Here is a 22,983-nt window from a genome sequence, read left to right as displayed (position 1 = left end):
TGTGGACAATGTCTCAAAGCATCTTTATAACTACGACTACTCAAAATTATGGTGTATATTATCCTGCACTATGTCTTGTTTCTAATTTTTAATAAAGAATCACAGATATTACCATCAAATGTATTTTAAAAACTTTTTGAGGTAACTGTATTTTATTTTATTATTTTTTAATTATTATTTTTATATAATTTATAATTTTATTTATTTTATTATTTTATTATAATTGAGGGGGAGGGTACAGCTCAAGTGATAGAGCACATGCTTAGCATGCATGAGGTCCTGGGTTCAATCCCCAGTACTTCTTCTAAAGATAAACAATAAACCTAATTACCTCCCTCACCAAAAAAAAAAAAAAAAAAAAAAAAAGCTATAGTTGGTTTCCTTTATAATTCTATGTCTTTTGTTTTACATAGTTTAAAACATGATGCTCAGAAGGGATCCCCAGACTGTTAGAGGGGTTCATGGTGGCAGGAAGGCTGAGATGCTCTGATCAAATCAAAATCTCACATTTTACTGCAGACGATCAAGGCCTTGGAGAGGATAGTGAGTTCCTTAAGGTCACCCAGTGGAATAGGAGTTAAAAGTCGTGTCCTTCCTGTTCTGTGTGGCCTCCCGGCACCTCAGCCCCGATCTCAGTGCCAGGGGAATGAGCTCCTTTGTCTTATGCAGCAAGCCGCTTGGGTATGATGAAGGCTGGGCCAACTGCCTTCTTCGTCTGTACTTCCCTGGCTTGTGGTGGGTGGCCTTCCTCCACCTCTCACTTCCAGGCCTGCTGGTGGTGGTGGTGGTGAGGTTCAGTTCTCTCCAGCAAGGCTTGCCCCTGCGTCCCACATTGCAAAGCCTGTCATCCTAAGATGCTCGAGGGGGTCAACAGAAAGAGGAGAAAATTTAACCCTGATTGCTTGACCCAGTTTTAGTGGTGGTATTTCAGGCAGTATTGGTATCTCCATCTTAACAGGGAAATCTTTCATTTGACCCAGTAGGCTTCCTTAAATTAATTAAGGAGCTCTCATCACTTGGTTTCCTCCTCTTTTAGACTAAAATAAGCCTGAAGTATCAACAGAAAAATAGAGAATCAATTACCAATATTTCTATTTCACTTCCTAGTGCCATTTCTAAGCACTGTATAATTCTCTGAATAATTCTGACAGTATTATTATTATTATTATTATCCCTGCTTTACAGTTGGGAAAAGGTTAGGTAACTTGCCTGAAGTTACTTATATGTCTAAGAAATGGCAGACATGGGATTCGAAAGGGGTATTGAAAGAGCTCAGAGCCCCTGATCTGGGCCACTATGCCAATGTCCAGTTATTATTTCAGTATCTTACACCACCGTTGTTCAGTCTGTTTTTCTTCGGTTTGGGGTTGGACTAGGATCCCACCTTTCTGGGGTGAAGGGAGCCTTTGTATTATTTTGATGCAGCTCTAAGAGGAACTCCTTTCAGGCTCTTGGAGCCATCCCTGAAAGGGACTGTGTTACCTGGTTCGAAGTCTGTTCTGCGTTAATCCCTTGCTTCTGTGTATTCAGGCAGTATGGAGAGGAGAGGCACATTCGTACCCAAAAAGTTTAGTAGAGCTGCAAAATGCTCGATTTGGATTGACTTTGTCTCCATGTCAAGGACATTGACAGTACTTTGATCTTTGCTTCTGAAGCCTTCTCATCAGCGATATTGGCAAATACACCTTTGAAAATTTATATCTGACTTCTTGTGTTTTGAAAAAAGAAATGTTTGTTCGCATTTCTCTTCTTGAGCACGAGTTGATGTTTTGCCAACTAGTTAAACGCCTGCAAATCTGAGTGCTGGCTGAGAAGCTAAGCTTGCTGTAACCAGTTATCCCCAGATGGCCAGATTCCGTTGTGGACCACTTTTATAGATGCTCACTGGTTTCATACTTGGGGTTATGAGGTGTACTGTTCCACGTGTTTTTGCCAGCCATGCACAGCACAGTGTTTGACAGGTTGAGACAGATGGTATAGCTCAAGCTAAAGTGATGAGGGAGGGAAGAAAGTGAAAAAATAGAAAAGGGCACTTGATTTTCTAATTCACATTTCGGAAGTGAATTTCAGCTTCTATGATTGACTAATAAATGCAGTGTTGCTCTAAGACTTGAATTCATTAACGTCTGTTTAAGCAGATATAACTGAGTAATCGGCAGGAAGCAATCTTTTCCTTCATGGATGCTGTGCCAGACTTTATGGGGTCTCCTCCAGATTTGAAAATGTTGGGCCATTGGAAGTGTCAAAAATAGATCTGGGTTTTTCAGGCTAAGATATACCACCAGCAGTACCAGAAAACAGAAAAATCCCAAATTTTATTTTTAAACTTGGGGGAGAAAAAATATGTGGATCTAGCCTGGTGAAGTAGCGGTGATAAGGACAATTAATCAGTTTTCATGCAGCTGCTTCCTGACATTTCTGCAAATTGTTGTGGAAAAATTAATGAAGGTTAGATCAGTAATGGTTTCAAGCTTGGCCAGTGGAAAGTATGACAGTGTTTCCATCAGCAATTAAGCTGGGCTGCTTTCTTTTTTCTATAGGGGAAGTGGTATGATGTGTGTTCTCCACAGGAAATGGAAAACGGCAGCTGCGCCGTGTGAGCACAGGTACGGGGAGCACTCCGGGGTGCTCCAGCAGCCTCTCTCTGGTGTGCACGACCCGTCTGCATGTTCTGCAGACCGGATTTTGCCCTGAGACCTCTTGCCTGAGAAAGGGAGTGAGCATTTTGGGATTTTCTTGAGGTGCCATTTTCAGAAACACAGAGAGGCTATGCATCTAAACTTTGGGAACCAGAAAGTGGAACTTCTGACAAACAGAAAGTGAAACTCACCTATCTAATTTTATTTTTCAAGCCAAAGGTAGTTCAGTACAGGCCCAGTTCACATCCTGTGTAACCCTATGGGATTTTCCCCAGTATTAGTTAAAAAATTTTCCCATAGGGTCACACAGGATGTGAATTAAAGTAAACACTTGACAAGCATGATAAAAAGGAAATTAGCTTTCTAAACGATCCTTTCACCGTTAACATCCTGAGTAGTTATTAGAAACAAGGGAAAGGGTCATTTCAGTGTCTCATTATCAGGTTGTTACATTATTAATAATTATATCAATATTCTTTCCTATCACATATGAAATGTATTTCTTTATATATGAAACTACATTTTGCCTATATATGTTTCTTTTTGGAAAGCATTAAAAGCCTAGTAGAACAGTCTATAAATGTGGTTCTTAGCCTTTTGTGGGAAGGGGTTCATAGACCTCCCCCAGACTCTGATTAAAGCTTCTGACCCTTTCTCCCAGAAAAATGCATGTATACACAACATTTTACATACAATTTTAAAAGTTTCACAGATCTCTTAAGTGACCTTGGACCTTAGGCATTTTTTTGTAGGACTAGGTTTTTAAAACGTGTTATGGACAGACAGAAAATTGTAAAGAAAATGTTAATTCATTCTAAGTAAAGATTTTATAAGGGGCCCTTTTTAAGAAACTTTAACTGTAGCAATAATAATTCTTTCCCTTTTCTACCTGAAAAATGCTTCCCTGTCCTTGGAAGGGAGCTTGTACATGGGACAGCACATACAAAGCTGGCTTTGAAGCCAGCTGTGTGACATTTTAGCAAATGACTTAAGTGCCCTGCCTCCGTTTCATCATCTCTAAAATGGTGGCAACGGGATAATATGTGACTTGTGTCTGGCAGATCGTCCATGCCCAATATGTAGCCCTTCCTCCTCTGCTGTCCCTTCTTCCTCTGCTGTCCTCTTCCGTCCTCTGCTGTCCTTCCTCCCTGAGATCTAGCGTAAATTTCACTCTTTTGCATCTTTGCAGATTTTTTTTCTCACTTTCCCCTCAGTATGCCTCTACTGCTTTGTAAACTTCTTGACTCCCAAAATTGTGTTGCCATTCACTGGCCACAACTAAAGGTGTGAGTTTTGAGGCTCTTGTGTCTTCTCAGTGATGTTTTGTTTTTCTCCATGCACGCTGCATCCAGCATAGTGCTCAAGACACATAGGCATTTCCTGTTTATTCAGTTGAGTAGTAATCGTCTAATGCTTATTTGAAATGAAGTAATTTGGATTTGCAATTGTAGTCATATCGTGTTTATGTGACTACTTGTCATCTGAGAAGAGAGGTCAAATGATCTTGTATAGCCGAAGTGAAATTTAGTGAGAGAACTGAGCCTCGAACTGAAAGTATATCTTTTCCAGTTTTGACTACATCCAGAGTGTATTGTAAACCAGAGCCACGGTATTTTGGCTCAGGTTTTCAGTCAGGTTAATCACCAAGTGATTGGGGGGATAAAGGTGCTATTACATTAGGAAAATGTACGTGTGTATAGATCTATATATATACACATTTTCTGACTCTCAGAAGAAAATGTGGGCTCCCAAAGCCTTAGTTTATATTTTATTATTTAAAGTCTAGGATTGAACAATAGCTTGGAGGACATACTGATCTGGCTTTCTTTGAATTAAGTCCTCCCACACCCTTGCTGATGTTTTGCAATTCAAGTTGAATAACAACGTGTTCTGTCTTTAAGGAGATATTATTCTTCAACTCCCATTTCTCTCTCTCTCTTTCTCTTTGTGTGTGTGTGTGTGTGTGTGTGTGTATCCTGCAGCTGTTATGAATATTTTTAAAGGCAGTTTAAATAAAACATTTACATCAAACCACATTGTCTTAATACTTGAATAACTCAATGGCAGCTCCGTTCTTTCTATACGTGAGTAATGGTTTCCAAACAGTAAATTATGACTTAGGGCCTTGAGCGTAAAGAATGACTTTATGAGCCCTGGGAGGCTTGGAAGAGAGAAATGTATAGCTGTCTGTAGGAGGTCTTTGAGCAAACCAGTGTGGGGAAACAGCAGTGAGTTAGAAGGGAGAAAGCAAAGAGAGTCGAGAGTGGAAAGAAAAATGTGGGAGGTCGAAGGAGGTATCTGGTGGTCTGGGGAAGGTTTTCGACATCAAGAAAGAAGCTAAGTTCTATTATTCAGAGTACTGGAAAACTGTGAGTAGAGCATTGACTGGGGGTGATAGGCGAATTGGACCAATGGCAGGAGCTTCAGACCTGGAAGTGAGGATGCCCAGAGCTGCTAATGGTATTGAGTTGAGTGATGAGGAGGTTGTCATAGTTGAAACAGAATATGAACAGAGGCCTGGGCCTGTGAGATATAGATAAAGAGATGAATTTAGGATATATAGGGATATATAGGGAAGGAAAAAAAATACACGTCGAAAATGGGCTGAACTGGGGGCAAAGAATGGCATGGTTGCAGATTTTGCTCAATAAATTATTGGCCATGAATTCTTGGCACTTGTGAGATGCACAGCCATTCCTTGACTCAGGCATTTCCACCTCCTGGAAAGCCTTGTCTCTGCCTGTCAGAATTTCCAAGCCCTTATTTAACTTCTACCAGCTGCATAAATATTTCTTTCACAACACGGGCTCATAGAAGTCGCTCCTCTACTGAGCTTATATAGTACTATTATACATGCAATGGCACTCAATTGATGTTTAAAGCTATAATTTAAATTTTCACCTACATGTCTTGTCTCTTCAGTGAGCTTCTCAGTTCATGTAAAACTGGAGAGCATAAAAAAATTTCTCTTCTGTGGTCTAACACAGAGTTGTGCCTATAGTAATAAGTCAGTATATATATTTTTAAGAGTTTTAAAAGATACTGAGTTTTGACTGTGTCGTTCAAACTTTACTGAATGGAACCGAAAAAAATGAAGTTATAAGACATTGTCCTTATTCTTGGAGTAGAGATAGCCAAGCTAGATATTTTAGAAAATTAGCAATTTGATGGAAATTTGGTGTTAGAAAAGACTGTTTTAGAATCAGATATATTTTCTAGAATTAAACAAGATAATGCATGTAAAGTGCTTAGTACAGTGCCTGACAGTAAGTACTCCATAATTACTTTAATGTAATTACATTACTTAAAATCACAATAATTACTATTGATGTGAATATAATCTGTTGACTAGATCTCGGTCATCGAAATTCTTAAAGATTAATCTATATTAGTGATGTTGGGTTCTTTATCTTCCTGTCTTTATAGGAACCTGTCTTTAATGTCTCAACTCCACTGTGATTATTCATGTTAAAGACATCAATGATCTTTGAATTGGCAACTTGAGCGGACATATTTCTTTTTCTTATTTAGTATGACTTTTCTGTTGCATTTGAACTCTCTCCTTGAAATACTCTCCTCTGTTGGTTTTCTTGACACCACCCTCTCCTGTTTTCTCTACTGCCTCTCTGATCAAGCCTTCTCCATAGCTTCTTCATCGTTGGTTCTGTCCCTCCATCAGCCCAATAAATGTTCAGTGCAGAGTTCTGTCGTAGGGCTTCGTTCTTTTCTTATTTCTCTCCATATTTACAAGGACTGAATGTTTTTATCCTCTTTCATTTTTTCAACTCCTATTCTGTGGTCGAAGCTCTAGTTTCCTACTTCTGCACTTCCAGCTTCATACTTGATATCTCTGAGTAAGTGACCCCAATAGACTTTATACTCAGCATGTCCAGAATTGTATTTTTCCCTCAAGACTTTTCTTCCTTCCCACTTTTCATCATTAAAAGCCCCACCATCCCTGGAGTCATCCCACCTATAACCCCTGAATTCTCCTTCACGCCTTCCCCACCTTCATGTCACACAGACACACACAACCAATTCCCAAATTCTGTTCATTCTTCTTCCTAAATATCTCTTTAGTCAGCGCCTCCTACCTCTGCCCCATTCGGTTCCTCACAGTATGGCGTTGAACTATTGCTGTAGACTTTTGACTGGTGTCTTTGCCTGAAATGCTACCTGCCCCCCATGTGGTCTCTGCACCGCTTCCAACGCTGTATTCCTGAAAGAAAATTTTCCTTCTGCTTTAGGATAAAATTCAGAATCCTTACGATATCACACAAGGTGCTTTATTATCTCGACCTACTCTTTAATTCCCCCGTCATTATTTAAAACTGTAAAGTTATTTTTGTTTTTTTAGTCTTCATTTAAGGTTCTATAGCAGTGACAAATCTCATAAACAGTGTGTATAACTGTCAATTGAAAAATTAAAAAGTGAGACAAGTCCATAATGCCACACAATTTAATTAATAGAAAAATGAGCACTTTCTTTTCAGTGTTAAATGGATTTTCAACTATGTAGTGAATTTTGTCTCAGCCTCAGAACAACTGCCCTCATTTAACTTTCAGACACACTTTTGGAATTGTGGACTTTGAGTAGGGCCAAATATTTTGTCTCTCTGCTTCATTTTGAATAGTTTCTATTACTCTGCATTCAAGTTCACTAGCCTTCTCTTCTGCAATGTCTAATCTGCCGTTTAGTGCATTTTTCCTCTTACATTTTGAGATTGTTCTCTCAAGAAGTACAGTTGGAGCCTTTTAAAAGTATCTTCCATATTGCTTCTGGTTAACATATTCATTCTTTACTCTAGTTTCTGGAACATGTGGAATACAGCTAAAGTAACTTTTAATGGCATTTTCTACTAATTCTGTCATCTGTGTCATTTCTGGGTCAGTTTTGATCCATAATTTTTCTCCTCTTTATGGGTCAGGTTTTTCTGCTTCTTTGCAGACTTGGTAATTTTTGATTGGATGCTAGAATTTTACTTTGTTGGGTACCAAAGACTTTTGTACTCCTAAAAAATATTCTTGAGTTTTGTTACGGGACGTATTTAAGATACTTGAAAACAGTTTCCCCGGATCTTACTTTTAAGCTCTTTTAGGTGGAACTAGGGCAGTGTTTTGTCTAGGTTTAATTTTTCCCTCCTACGGAAGCAAGAAAGACCCTTCTTCATGCTCTAACTGGTGCCTTGTAAATTACGAGGCTATCCATTCTGGCTGTTGGAAGCAGGCACCCTTTTCTGGCCCTTTGTGAGTCCTGGGCACGGCTCCCTATAACACCCTCAGTGGTTTTCTCCTGACTGTGGGTAGTTTCCCTTATTTGCATGCGCTGGTCAGTATTTACCTGAGTGCTGTATCCGCAGGGCTTCGGAGTTCTCTCTGTGCAGTGCTGTCCTCTCCGTGCCCTGTGACCCCTGACCCCCTTCCGTTCCACGCACTTCTGTGTCCACATCTTCAACTTAGGGAGACCTCTGGTCTCTTTCTGAGTTTCCCTTCCTGACCATGGTGAAAACTTTCTCCAGGTAGCGATCTGGGTCAGTTTTAGGGCTCAAATCATCTGTCCCCTTTCTCTCAAGGATCGCTGTCCTTTGTTGCCAGGTGTCCAGTGTCTTGAAAGCTATCATCGTATTTTTGTTGTCTACCTTTAAGTGCTTCACAGGCAGGAGAATACATCTGATTCCTGCTACTCCATGTTGATCTGAGGCTGAGTCACAGGCTATTTTAGTTTTTATTTACTCATTTGTATAATATTCATTAGCCTGAAGAATTCAAGGTGCTGCTGCTAGATAATTGCTAAGTAAGAGATTTAACTTAATATACACACCTAACATAAAGAGTTGGGTCTGTGAAATCCTTGTAGAGAGAATGTGTTAGGAAGTGTTTTCACAGTAAGATGTAAAAGTATGGTTGGCCATTCCTTTTTGAAACCTTTTATCCATTTTTAAATAAACTAAAAGTTGTATGATTTAAATTCAGTTGTGAATTTGTGAGATTTCAAAATAATGACTCTTTCTCTTCTTATTCCCAATCTGACATTCTTAAAAGCAGCCACATTGTGTGGTGGGGGAGGAGGGGAAAGACTTGTGACAGGCATGAAATTTTAGCCACCGCACAAAATGATAGGGTTTAGGAGATGTAAATAGCGTGGTTTGGACAAATCCACCTACTGACTCCTATTTGTAAGAAGCCAGGTTTCTTAAATTGATCTCAAGTGATCATTTTGCTTTCACTAACCTCTGTGCATCTACAATGGAAGAGCGTTTACATGTGTTGCATTTTTAATGATTTGTCTTATAGTGCTTCTGAGGTCATTCTGTGGTGGCATGCTGTCAGATCCTCTCTCTCATATGCTCTCTTTCTGTCTCTCTCTGTCTGTCTGTCTCTCTTTATCACACACACACACACACACACACACACACACACACACACAAATGGAGACATCTTCCAGAGAATTTCCTGATGTACTGCTCTTTGAAAGTGATGACATTTGTTTACACAGGAAGCTAGACACTGGATTCTTTTCTTTGGAGATTGTTTGAGAAACACATTTTCCACATTGGATTTTCTCATTGTGGCACACGTATGAACCACTTACACATTGAATGTCTGGGAGTCTGATGAAGAATTCCTGATATGAAGTGGCCTTATTGATCTCCTTTAAATATTTAATGCTGAGAAAACATTCTCTTTCTTCCCCACTGATTTTGTTTTTCAGTTCTCCTCAGCAAGCCATGACATAGAAATCAGACTGAAGACAGACCTTAACCTCACTTCTCATGCCATGTTTTGACATGTTTTTCTGTCAACCCAATAAGGCCCCTATAGATTCTGCTGCATTTTTTGTACCAGTTGGATCAAGATTCTTCCTGGAAGCATGGGAAATGATTTGTAGCCCCACAGATGTGGGCTCTGTCTGTATGGGGTTTCTGGATTATCCTTTTAAGTTTGATTAAAAGGAAAAAAAATTAAAAAACAATTTATATATATTCATTGAAAAAAATGTATGTATATCAACCTGTCCTCTTAATATAATACTTAAAATCACTGTCATTCCTGAGCACTGTCCAGCTGCCAGGAACTCTGGAAGGTGCCTTATTTTCATAAACTCTAGTCCTCACAACAGCCTGCAGAATAGGTACTGTTATCTGCACGGCAGACATGAAGAAATCGGCCCAGAGAGGTGATTTGTGCAAGATCACTTCCCTAGTAAGAAGCAGAGCTAATGTCAGGCTAAATTCTGCTGCCCCAGGAGATGAAGCTGTATATCCCAGCCAGAGATTGCCTTGGGGACGATGGGTTACAGAGCTGAGCAAATCCTACCGCTGTGCCCCGAGGAGACCCGGGGAGCAGCAGTTACACGGCAGCGGGCCAGCCTTGCTCCTGCGCCTGCGCCTGCGCGTGTTGCCTCGGGAGCACGGGGAGGGGCACTGGGACCTTGCGGGGAGTGTGGTGGAGAGAGTGTTCTCAGGAGGCTTCCAGGAAGACACGGTGCCAGCGTGGAGTCCGGAAGGAGGAGTAGAAGGTGATGACCTTGATTATCTCTGGCAAAAGTTAACTTCAGACCAGAGATCTAACTGTTGTCTGCTGTAGTATTAGTTACGGTATTTGGGGTGATTTTTATTAGAACATTGGTATGAAATGTCACTTTCCTTATAACATTGTTTCTATGGAAAAACGAGATTTGATTTATATCATTTCAACTTGCAGGGACTTCCCAGGACTCTGTCCAGCCCTGAGTTGGCACCTCCCTACCTGTCTTTGGGTCATACACACATCTGCTTGTCTTCCTCCTGGCTGTGCCCTCAGTCCAGCCTCCTGAGGCACTCTGCCTACAGGATATCTTGATCTGGATACGTGGGTTGTCCTGAATGCAAATTAAATATGGAGTGTACTCAGGGCATGCAAACTGAGTTTCATATTTGCTTAAATTAAACTTGAAGGCACCATTGGCCCTAGCTGACCTTTCTAGCCTTACTGTTTTCAATTCCTCTATACAAAACTATGAAGTACTAGCCAAGTGTACTCTTCCTTGTCCACCTGCTCTCTTCCATCTTTAGGCTATGAGTTCACTGTCCCACCTCCCTGAGTGGTCTTCCCCTCTAAACTCTGCCCTTAAAATCCTTCTAATCCATGTCTCATATCTCTGTCCTTCATTTAGCCATTCATGATTATTCCAGCCATAAATACATTGTTACCTCCTGTGGATTACTTTTGTACTACCTGTCACAGACTAAGAGCGGGGGCACTGCTTAGGGACGTACATAGTGCCAACGCCAGCTCCTTACAACATGTGTGAACCTGGTCAAGTTACTTAACCACTACAAACCTCATCTATAAAATGAGAGTAATGTCACCTACCTCTGAGCATTGTTTTGATGATTCAGTGTGATAATGTATGCAAAAAGCTTAGCATAAGGTTATCTGTTATGTGGTCTGTGTTCAGAACATGTCAGCAATTTTTCTGTCTTTTCTGTAAATTCTGAGGTCATCTATTGTGTATTATTTATCTTTGTGAATTCCTCTCCAAAGCCTGTCTCTAAAAGAGCCTGTCATACTGCGTCAAATGCAGCAAATATTCCATAAATATTTCTTTGAGGAAGAACTAAATACTATTTTTTAAATTATAGAATTCACCCTCCAAGAAGGGATTTATGAAAAAAGTGATCTTAGATTCTGTTTTGCCAAGGAAAGTCCTGAAGTTAAATATTAATTGTGCCCCTTTTTGTTCTGATGGTTCAGATAATAAATTTTAGGGACACCCTATCTATGGAATATTTGCAGTTTTGAATTGTCCATGGTACTTTTCCAACTATATTTATTTGTTTTTCATGGAGATATTTTGTCTCTAAAAGGAGATTGTAAGCTACTTGAGAACCATTTCATATCTTATTTCTCTAAAATCTACTGAGTGCATTGGGAATACTGACAATACAGCAGAACCAGGCCGTATCCACAGAGCAGTGACCCAGTTCATGATATGGCTGTATCGGTCCTGACCATGATCTAAATGCTGCTTTTTAAATGAAGGTGCAAGTTAATGTGTAGATGTATTAGGCCCTATGTAGGTGGAGAATAGTCATTCTATCCTGTGATAGGAGGGCAGTCCACTAGCCAGAATTTCTCTGGGGCAGGATCCTAAATTAATTTGTTTCCCTACTGTAGACCTAGCACCAAGCACAGCACCTAAAACATGGTATGTGCTCGATAAATAGTGAAGGTCTTGGTACCCACACCTTGGTGTTCCATGCATCTCTACCAGATTCCTTTTGGTCCTTTGTAGATGGCAGAATAAAACATGTGCAGAGTCTGAAGAGATCTGGTATGCCTCAATATGAGCTCAGAAAGTTGATGAGAGGACAGAGCTGGATTAGGAGACAACTAGCCCTCTCAGACCTTCTCTGGAAACGGTTTCCATGCAGAGTCTTTTTTCTGAATAAACTTTTCTAGAAGAAAAGTGGAAGATTTATTTTTGTACAGCTTTGCCTACTTGATAAGAGAGCAAATGAAGGCAGGGCCCCTTTGCCTCTCCGTTCCTCTCTTCCAACCAAAGAAGGAACAAGTTCCATGATGTAAAAGGTTCCCGGCTTAGGTGGAAGGGCGCTGTGGCTCCTTACCAGCTATCCTTGGAATGTCAGAGAATGTGGGGGAGTTTCAGGGCTCCTTGAAAAGGAATGTTGGCATTAGTTGCTTCTTTTCCCCTGCTGGGGAGCCTGGGCTGTACCCTCTATGCTGGGGCAGCCCAGAGAAGTGGTCCAGAGTCGTGCACCATGTTTGTCTTGCTCCTCTGGTTCTTTATTTCCCTACAGACACCTGCTGGCCTTTGGCAGCCCATGTAATTACCCTTATGCTTACAGTTACTTGGTGTACATTTTGCATATAGTTCATCTTAAATCACAATCTAACATTACACAAAGTGACATTCTATTAGTGCAGTGTTAAGGGATTTTCTTAAGGATGTGTTTCTTGTTTTGGTTGTTTATTTTTTGGACGTGGACTGAAATTTTTGTGACCACACCCCATGGAGTCAAATTTAAAGGACTGGTATTCCCTAATCATCTGTCTTAAGTCTATTCACAATAATTTTTGAGCACTTTTCCTGTGGTAATTCGTTCTGCCTTTCTCCAAGTGAAGTGGCCCCTCTCGACAGGCATGTGTCCTTATTAGGTTGTCCTATTTTCTTAAAAAGAATGTGAGCTTTGCCCTTTTCCCATTGGCCATCTGTCTTAATCATCTCTGTCTGCTCTAACAGAAACACCTTGGACTGGTATACACAACAGACATTTATTTCTCATAGTTCTGGAGGATGGAAGTCCAAGGTCAGGACACCAGCATGGTCAAGTTCTTGGTGAAGGCCTTCTTCTTGGCTTACAGATGGCCACCTTCTCATTGTATCCTCATGTGATTGGGAGACAGGGGATGCAAACACCCTTGTGTCTCCTCTTCTAGGGGCATCAATCCCAGCCTGACAGCTCCACCCTCGTGACCCAATTAACTTCCAAAGACTCCACTTCCTAATGCCACCCCACTGGGGGTTAAGATTTCAACGTGTGAATTATGGGGAGACACACACAGTCCATTCACATTAAATTCACATCAAAGCAGGGCATCCATTCTTCAGCTGGCTCTCGGGCACCCCTCTCCCTCTGGTCTTCACCATGCTACTCTACACATTTTCATTACCTGCCTGGCCCCAGAGAAACTAGAATTGTCAACACTGATAGTCTAAAATTTATCCTGGTATCAAGCTAGAACAGGAGAGTGTGAACCTGTTGCTGTACATACCTTCCAAAATCCCAGCCTTTGTAGGACAGTCGATCTGATTCAGGACTGATGCAGTTTTTTCTGATATTGAGTGAGGCTGGCCATGTGTAGGATTCATTGATAATTATTCCCAATTCCTTTGAGCTCTTCCCCACTAAGATGTGACTGTTTAAGCCATGAACAAATTCTTCCAATCAGAATTTATACATTTGGGTAAAAGCAAACTGGTCTTGTGCTTCCATGAGCAATTTACGTTTGAACCGTAGTTTGCTGTACTCTGTCGTCATCAAATTGCTTGCACACTTCACAAAATAATTAAAGGAGATTGTGAAAACAGGTACAAATAGCTTTTGATATTCATGCCTAAGAGCTCCTTCAGCCCAGAAGTTGAAACGCTTATGAGTTCAACAAAGGTTTATATGGAGATGAGAGAATTTGGTTCCTCTCCCAGTACTTCCAGCCTCCCTTTCCTGAGGACTCCAGTGCATGAAGGGGCGACATTCCCACGCACGGGGCACCAAGAAGAGAGGTGCTCTGTGACTTGGGCAAGTGTACTGGGGCCTTGATTACAGAAGAGGAAGAGTCACTTCACTGCTTTCCCTCCTCTTTTTACTCCATGGCCTGATATTTGCTGCACACCTATAGGGTGAGGGTAACTGCTGAGTTTATTTTCAGTGCAGAAGGCTATCTTCTCTTTGTGTTCTGAGTTACTTGTGTGTGTGTGTAGCTGTTGTTTTTGCCTCAGGGCTGGTTACAGCTGTGCAAGACACAGACAGCAGTTGTCTCCCAGTTAATCCTAACTCTTTGTGCCCACGTAGTGTAGGTGAAGTCTTTTTTTACCCTCTTCTTCAACTAATTATATGCTCTGCCTATGCAACTGTAATTATTTCACCAGCATCTGTGAAACCTATGTCATTTCTCTTTTAAAATATAGTTAGAAAAATAGCAGAAATAAGCCTATTTTAAGAGCTTGTGTGGTGAAGCAGATTCCACTAACGAGATCCTCTGGATTGGCGTTACCTGTAGCCTTTCATCACCTGAAACTTGCCAGGGGTGATGAAATACTGAAATACACACCTAGTTTCCTCTTGAAGCTTAAATTTACACTTGACAGATTTCTTTTAGTAAGAATTAGATGCACTGGCAATCTTGACTTGATCAAATGTAGACCTTTTTAAAGTACTTTACCTACCACAGAGTTCTCTATGATGCCTTTAAAAGGCTGTGCATTCATTTTTGTTCTTAGTGACGTTATTTACAGCAAAAAATTTTAAGTGTCTTTTTCATCTGTGCGTTTGGTCAATTTTTAAACTCATTTCATTTTAAACCTGATTAGATATTAAAGCCTCGACATCAGAGTTTTCTGATACAAAGTCTAGGTTAGCTACAGAAACATGATAGGACTTTACCTTTTAGTATTATAAAAATGTAAAATTCTAAAGGAAATTGCACAGCAAGTGCAATGCTCTGTCATGTTCTATCTTTTCTTAATGTATTGCTAGTGAATTTTATCTCTGTTTATGATTCTCCCCTCCCTGTAATATTCCCTTATTACTGGGTGATATTTTGGGGGGGAACTTTGGTCTTTGCTTGTGCTGCTCTGCTTTTTTTTTCTGGGTAATATAGTTTTTTAATCCTTAATATGGGGTTTGGGTGTAGAATTAGGAAAAGGAAGGCAAGCAGTGAATTAGTGAATTTTAAGTGAATTCGATCTAGATACTGTATTTTATGTATAGTAAAATTTTCCCTTCATGACTGCATGACCAAGACTTGAGTGTACCGTTCAGACGTCAGGAAGCATCTCTGAAGTTCCTAGGATGAGTGTGGCAGAGACTGGCTGGCTTTTCACCAAACCTCTGTCCTGCCTGTTCTCCCAGGGCTCGTGGTCAGATGGCATTTCTCAGCCTCTCCTGCAGTTAGATGAGCCACGGGGCTGAGATGTGGTGAGTGGAATGTAGGTGGAAGTGCCCTGTGCCCCATCCATGCTTGACTCATAAACCCTCCCTTGGGTGACCCTCCATGTTTTCCCTCCTTTGCCAGCTAGAGGCAGATGATCGTGGGGGCCTTGGAATCCTTGTTTCAGATGGTGAGCCATAAGACTGAAGGAGCTTAAGTCCCTGAATTGAGGGGAACCACCCGTATGTCAGGTCACTCAGTTTAGATTGCTACCATGAATGAGCCATTATGCATTTTGGGTCTTGTTTGTTACAGCAGCCTGGAGTACATTAACAAACACAGGTAGAATTCTTGTCTCCAGTGGCCTCCTGCTCTCATCTGAGGGATAAGTTCATCAACACTGTGGCCCAGTGTGATAAACCATTAGCAGCTGTCTGTCCTGTGAGGCCACAGAAGAGGACTTGGGATTCGTCTGGGGGGCAGGATAGACTTAGACGTCAAGATGAACAGGGATAAACTGGATGCGCTCCTAGATCCAAGAAGGGTCCAAATCCTATTAGAACTTGAGTCATGACACAGAAGGGCTGTGACGGGGACATCTATAAAACTGACTGAGAGGGGCCCTGGAGTGAATGTTCATGTCTTCTAATGATCTAGTGAGTTTCATTTTATTATTGTTTTCAAACATATAGATTTGTTTAGTTCTTAAAATAACTAAGGAAGGTAGCAGAGCAGGAATTATGGTGTCCATTTTGTAGGTGGGAAAACCAAGACCCAGTGATTTTAAGTGATTTATCCGAGGATACATAAACAGGAGAGCTAAATTCGTATGCTGAGAGGTGTCAGGGATCCATGGAAATATTTGGTGTTCTGGAGTAAAAGAGAATTAGCTTAAAACCCTGGACTTGGCCCTTACGATCTGTGTGCTCTAACACAGATAGTAACATTCTCAACTGTAAAATGTGAAGTTTCAGAGTCATCAAGAAAATTCAATGAATTTAAGTATTTTAAAGTATACGGGTACTCACTTTAATCTAGCATTCTTTCCATGTCTATCATAAGCTCTCTCACCTACAGCGGTGCCTCTCTGTGGCCCTTGTTCCCATTTTTCTGGATACCGGCCACTGCTTGACCTCATTCATACTTGGCGAGATCTCGGGGAAGGCTGTCTCCGTTCTGATCTGTGGACGGCATCAAATGGGAGGGCAGGGCAGGCTGAGCCGCTGTGTGAGCCCTTCTGGCTGTACCTCCCTGTGCAGACTGAGTGCATCATGTTCTCCATGCCGTGCAGGAGAGCGGGGTCCTGCCTTCCTCCGTCTGTTCAAAATGTAGGGGTTTCTACACAGTGATCAGTATGTAACCAGTCTTTGTCCAGCAAACTCAGAATTTATCCATTAACACCAAGAAGCAACACAGAATAAATGATGATGCCTCTAAAGCTATTGTCTGATAGAGACCACAGTTCCTGGACCATTTGGATCGCCTGCAGGTAGCAGGTAGAAGCACTCACTACTAAAACGAGGATATTTCTGTTCCAGAATAGAGACCAGTTCTTCACATTTTTTCTGTAGACATTAATACTTTCCATAGACATTAATAATGCAGCTTCAGGGATTCCTCTTCCTAAATCTTCCCAATTCACTTCTTTTCCTCTGCTTATCATCCCCCAAGATGTTAAAAGGAAGCCATTTCTGAGACTTTATCTTCTGGTTTTAAATTTTAATCTCTTTCAACAAATTGGAATCTTTCTCATCAACTAGATACTCCAAGCAGAAAATGTGTACTTTTATAAATTTTCATGTGTAACTTTACTCATGATGATCAGCCACACACGTCTTGTTCCTAACCATATTGGGCATGTATAAAAATGTAGGCCAAACACTTTCAAACTTTCAGCGATTCGCTTGGAAAGAACTCATGTCTCAAAGAGAAGCATATATCAAGAGAAGATGCCATCTGGCAGTTTGAGTCCTACCTTGTTAAACTTGAATTATGCACTTTGCAGAGTAGAGGCAGAGGTGCTTATTAATAAGTGTTAACAGTGACTAATATCATATCATGGATGTTAATTGAATGTTGATATGTATTTAAAAATTGCAGTAATAGAGCCAGCCACACTTCAGCAGCTGAGCACGGTGATGCTTTCCTAGGCTTAATGCCTCAATATTTGTGAGCTTTAAGAAAGGTTTTTTCACACCAGTCAAATGCAAACATTTTCAGTGTTTTTGCTGCCACTCAGCTGTACTGCAACTCAGACACTAAGTCTAAGGTAAAGGGAAAGTATGTGATGCTTAATTTAATTTTGGGGACATTCTTGGGTGACAGTAAGGTTTTCCACATCCTAGGGGGAGGGAGAAGGGATTTTAGCAATTTGACCTGCATCTGAAGTGAATCCGTTCATCACTGTCATTAAGTGATATGTGGATTTTCAAGTACAAGGTGAGCAAGGTGAATTCCAAACTAACCAGTGGTGCTGGGTCACTGTCAGGGGCTTGGCATGGATGTCACACCCCTTACCAGCCTGCAAAGGGACTGTTTGCGCCCACGAACTGAATCTTAGCGCAGAGGTTTCCCTGCTTTTAGATGTGACCAGTTTGCTACTCGACCACTTTGAACTTTAATTACAGTTTCAGGTTGCATGATAGAAGTTAGCTGACAAAACTGGAACTTTAATGATGTTTTTCTTGGGGGAAAATTGCTTTTAGCATGTGTTAATTTTCCAAATAACCTGTTGACTTTTTGAAGCCAACTGCTAACGACCAAAAATTAACTAATGTTTAGTCACTATAGGATCAGAGGAAACAGTGAATAGCAATATGAACATCCAGTTTTCCCAAATAAAGATGATGACTGAGTCTCCCCTTTTCTTAGCATTTTAGCCCCTTATGGAGGAGTGTCTCTCCCTGAAGTTGACGAGATGCATATTCACATTTGTTTTTCAGGGATACTTAGATGTCTTTCACAGGCTGCACTGGGGGCCTGAACGACTTTCCTGCCCACCAGCCAAGAAATGAGCTACATTTTCTATCTAGTCATTCTGTCATTTATATATAAATGTATTTATTTATTATATATTATATATTTATTATATATATTTATTTGTATTTATAAACAAAATCTTAACACTGATAATTGATAGTCTACTTAAAAATTTTTACTTTATGAAATACAATTTTTAAAAGTTTTCCTTTTGAATATTTTCATGCTTCGAGTTACACCTACACTGAGACAAAATCTATAGACACACATACACAAGTATTCACATGTGGGTACAAGCAAAATCAAATAACCATTTTCAACTAATTTGATGCACTTGTTATTTATATAGCCCAAATAATAAAAGTCAGGTACCCACGTTTGTGAATATAATGTTTGCCCATATTTACAGCTGCTGGAAAGTTACCTCTGCCAGTATGTAAGTAAGAATGCCAAGTCCTTTAAGAGTATTTATAAGTGCTGGATATTGTGCTGAATGATTTACATGTAGTATCTCATTTAATACTCATAACAACCTTCTGGCATAAGGACTATTACTAACCCCATTTTATAGTGAAGAAATGGAATTTGGGAAGATTAGTAATTTAACCAAGGTCTCACAGCTGGTGAATGGTGTGTTAGAATTGAGACCCATTTCTCCAGAGTCCATGGACTTCATCATCCTGACACTGTCTTCGTGGGGTCACCTGTGACCTTGAGCAGTCAGGAGCTGAATTACTTCTCATTTTGAGAGAGTGAATTAGGCAGAAAGTTGCAATCCAGAGGGAAGACGGTACAACCTTCCTTAGCATCATGCCTTCTCCATGGGCAAACAAGTAGACTTGGGAAGTGGGAAACACCAGCCAAACTGTTTTAATCATAGTATTTATATGATGATGCCTTTGATAGTAAGGAGCAGGGAACTTGACCTAAACTCTCTACAGCAAAAATGAAAACGTTATCAGCTCATGAACCTCAGCGGTCCAGGGACAGTGTACTTTCAGGTTAGGCTTGATCCAGAGACTTGTTAAGTGTTTGGGCTCTTGTTTCTTTTGTTGGGATATTTTTGACTGTGCATGAGGTTTGTTGTTAGGCTGGCTCCCCTCATGGTAGTAGCAATGATGGAAGAGATTCCTGACTTCCCTCTCCTCGCTACACAGATCAAAGGAAGAGAATTCCTTGTGGCTTTTCAGGATGAAAATCTTCTTTTATGTTTGACAGGCACTACCTACTATTACCTAGAAGCTCATTTCATAATTATTTATAATACTCTTCTTGACATCAAATCACTACATTAGAAACAAAGGGAAGGATTTTCCAGACATTTGTGTACATACTATTTGGACACACCAAACTCGTATGCACACAGCAGGGAAACTGTTACTTCAGAAGAATAGCCCTTTGTTTCCAATTTTGGATGACATTGTCTCCATTCACTGTCTAAATGATTTGTGCCAGTTTTCGCTTAAAGTCCTAATTACTGTCTCCTTGAAAAAAGTACTTCAAATTCATTGCTTTTGATGAGTTCCAACTATTTTCTTTGTTCCATGTAGGAAAGCGCTGTGAAACAATTTAGAACTAAATATTTTAGCTCAATTTGGATTCACTTGTGTTGGTCAAATTTAATTAATGTCTAATAAAAATTAAAATTTCCCACCCAGAACTTTTAAGTATAGTTATTTTACACTCTACCCCTATTTTGTATCTCATAGAAATTAAGCCAAATAGCAAACAGTCACTTGAAGTTTTCTTTGAGATGTTTTCGTCAGAGAAAATAAGCTGACAAGAATGTGGAAATCCTCCATTTATAGTAAACCCTTGGTGAGGAGGTACTATTTATAAATGTTTTCCATATGATGTGCTGGTATTTTTTGGTTCTGAGGACTATGTCTGTATTGTTTCTTTTCTCTTGCTTTTTTTCTTATGAGTAAGGAGTTCCACTCTCTGTGCCCCTTTCCCCATGAGGAGAAAAGAAAGGAAGATCTATTTCATGAAACAAGTCATGGTAGCAGGTAATGAAATAAGGTTTTCCACAGGCTTATTTATGACACTGTTTTTGCCCTGCTGTTCACTCATCTCCAGGTTCTGAAAAAATGGATTTTATTGTTAACAGGTTTGAAGAGAAGGGACCGTAATAGTCAAAAGGACCATGGTCCAAATATAGAAAAACATTAAGGCTGTACACACTGTGTGTCTCCAAGGACAGAGCCCTGTCATTTTTGCAGACTAGGCATCCCTAAGCGAATGTGAATATTTCAGGGTTTTTAAGGGTATCAGTCATTCCTTGCAATGAAAAACACTGGTGATCCCGGTGTTTTCCTTTTTTCTTGTGTCCCTTTCGATTTACTAAACTGAAGGTTGTTGGCTACTACAGGCTGCCCCAGGCACGGCTGAAGTAATGCCCTTTTTAGCTTCGGGGGTGGAGGTGGTGCAGCACCCGCGCCAGACGAACCTCCGTTCCTCTGGTGCGCCTTCCCCCTGCACCTTAGCTCAGCTGGACTCGCGTGCCTGGTCTTCCCAGCTTTTCCAGGCCCTTGTCAATGGAATCTCACTGTTGAATGGATGCTAAAGTGTTTTCTCATTAATGCATAAAATGAGTATAGGTCTGTTGCTGATGGATGTGTGCAGAAGGTTTCGGCTGACCTTGGTTAACCATGGAGTAGTCACCTTACCCTGTTGTGGAGAGAGCTTTCTGACTGCTTGACTGTGTTGACAGGAGTTACTCGGGGCCCTCAGGAAAGTAGGAAGTGTTTAGTGCTCAGGCCTTTTCATTTCATCTGTTTTTGTTTCTTTACCAATAAAACTGCCTTGCTCATTAGGATCAGTGACAACGGTATCTACTCTTTGATGACTCAAGATTGACATGTCATCTCAACGTTGGGCTCACCAATTGAGCAGAATAAAAATGCGCTGGCAGCTTTATCATTCCCATTTTACATATGAGGAAACTTAAGCTCAGAGAAGGTAAGGGAACCACCCAAGGTCAGTCCATAGCAGAGGGGATCTTAAACCTACGTCTTCTGCCCACAAATCCCATACATGCCTTTTTAAAACTGGGTTTATAGGATCCTGTAAGGTCCACGGAAATATCATTGTGCGGGAAGACAAGACCAGGATACTGCTCGTTGATTGGATCATATAATCCTTGAGATGTTGCTTTGACAATTGTTTGTCCTTTCTGAGCCTCAGTTTCCACATGCTCTTCTTGCATAAGAAGGATATTATAAGACTGAAATGATAAGCTTTGAAAAATAAAATAATGCACATACTCAAGGCATTATTAAAACATTTTCTTTTCCATATTGCTAGTTATCGATTGAAATAAATACTGTAATCTGCTTGTACACCCGTGTTAAAACTAGAGAGCAGATGCTGCAATAAAATTAGTCCTGGCACCTTGTCTAAGGCCTTTAAGGAAATCAGAGCAAGCCTGATAAATGAGACAATATGGTAAAATATTTAATTTTGTAATCTCCTTTGTGCTTTTATTTGCTTAATTGTTTTTGCTTATTTTTCTCTACTTCTGTTTGTTTTGATGAGAATCTGTGCTAGGGAAGAATTTTTAATAATAATTTTTAAACAAATTATTTTCCCCTCACTGGTATATCAGAGAGAATGAAAGTGAAATTCGAAATAATGTCAGTAAACGTGGAGTCAATGAATATTGTGTGGATTAAAACCGTTTGTGGGCCTGCAGATTTTGGCAAACTGCTTTCAAAGCTGAAACAAAAGCATGTTTTTTAAATTTATTATCATTTTTTTCATGGTGAATAATTTCCACTGCAGTATTTAAATTATGTTCTTTACATAATTTATATGGTGTGAGGAATATAGAAATCAGGCTGATATGCCCATATTGGATACTGGTCAATGTTGACTGAAACCCCAAATTATGTATGCAAACACACATTATCTAGCATTTGGATTTATTTGAAAACAAAAGTCAAGTTAAATCACATGTGACTAGTTAATCAAACCGTCACTGAAAATGGTTTTTGGATTTGAATTCATTGTTTAACATTTAAGATAAATGATGCTTATACCTTTAAAGTAGAGGTTGATTTGAGACTTGAAATGCTTTCTGATCGAATGCATTCTAATCTTGTTAAAATACATGTGTTCAAATCTGATTTTATGCCCTATGGATGTTCAACAAATAAAAAACATTCATCCAACCCTTTCAATGCACTGCACAGGATCTGTGTGCAGGATCTGCCAGAGTCAGTTATCTGTGTCCAAGAATATGTCAGATGCATTTACCATGTCTGCTGGTGAGGCTTGACAGTAGCTGGAAATTTGACCATCTCTCAAAGATAATATAATTTGACCATATTATTTCCATATTATTCATCTGCAGTTCCTTGGAGAAGGAAAAGTAGTTAATGTTTTTCTTGAGTTGTGTTATATGTACCTTTTCTGTTGTATTTACAAAATCCCTTCTTTTCTTGGAACCAATACAGTTGAAGGCTGAAGGAAAAGAAAATATTGGGGAGTTTCCAGGTTATTTTTTTATATACCTGGAACCAATTAGTTTTCCCAGTTGTGCTGCCCAAACACTATTGAAATATACAAATAGATTAAATTTTGGAAACAGTTCCCAGCTACATTTATTATGTCTTTTCTAACAGTCCCCATTATTGAGATGTGTATGTGTATAAATTAGTAAGTGTGAGCAGGAGACAGTAGGAAGCAAAGGTAGGAATAGTACCTGAAG

At 40.1% G+C, this 22,983-nt stretch overlaps 1 protein-coding gene across 13 annotated transcripts in view; it reads left to right on the top strand.

The window, feature by feature from the left end:
• Nucleotides 1-22,983, top strand: part of LOC102506755 (HIVEP zinc finger 2) — a 155,569-nt gene that overhangs the window by 113,488 nt on the left and 19,098 nt on the right. The window contains exon 1 of one of the 13 annotated variants that reach the window (XM_032485048.1): nt 2,547-2,606. The exons of the other annotated variants lie outside the window; for them this stretch is intronic. Within the exon in view, the coding sequence (XP_032340939.1) occupies nt 2,551-2,606 (56 nt within the window). The 5' untranslated portion in view covers nt 2,547-2,550. Of the gene's footprint in view, nt 1-2,546; nt 2,607-22,983 lie in introns of those variants that run through there. 13 annotated transcript variants of the gene reach the window in all.

The sequence above is a fragment of the Camelus ferus genome, chromosome 8 (genome assembly GCF_009834535.1).
Source record: "Camelus ferus isolate YT-003-E chromosome 8, BCGSAC_Cfer_1.0, whole genome shotgun sequence".
NCBI lineage: Eukaryota > Metazoa > Chordata > Mammalia > Artiodactyla > Camelidae > Camelus > Camelus ferus.
This window is presented reverse-complemented; position numbering and strand designations above follow the sequence as displayed.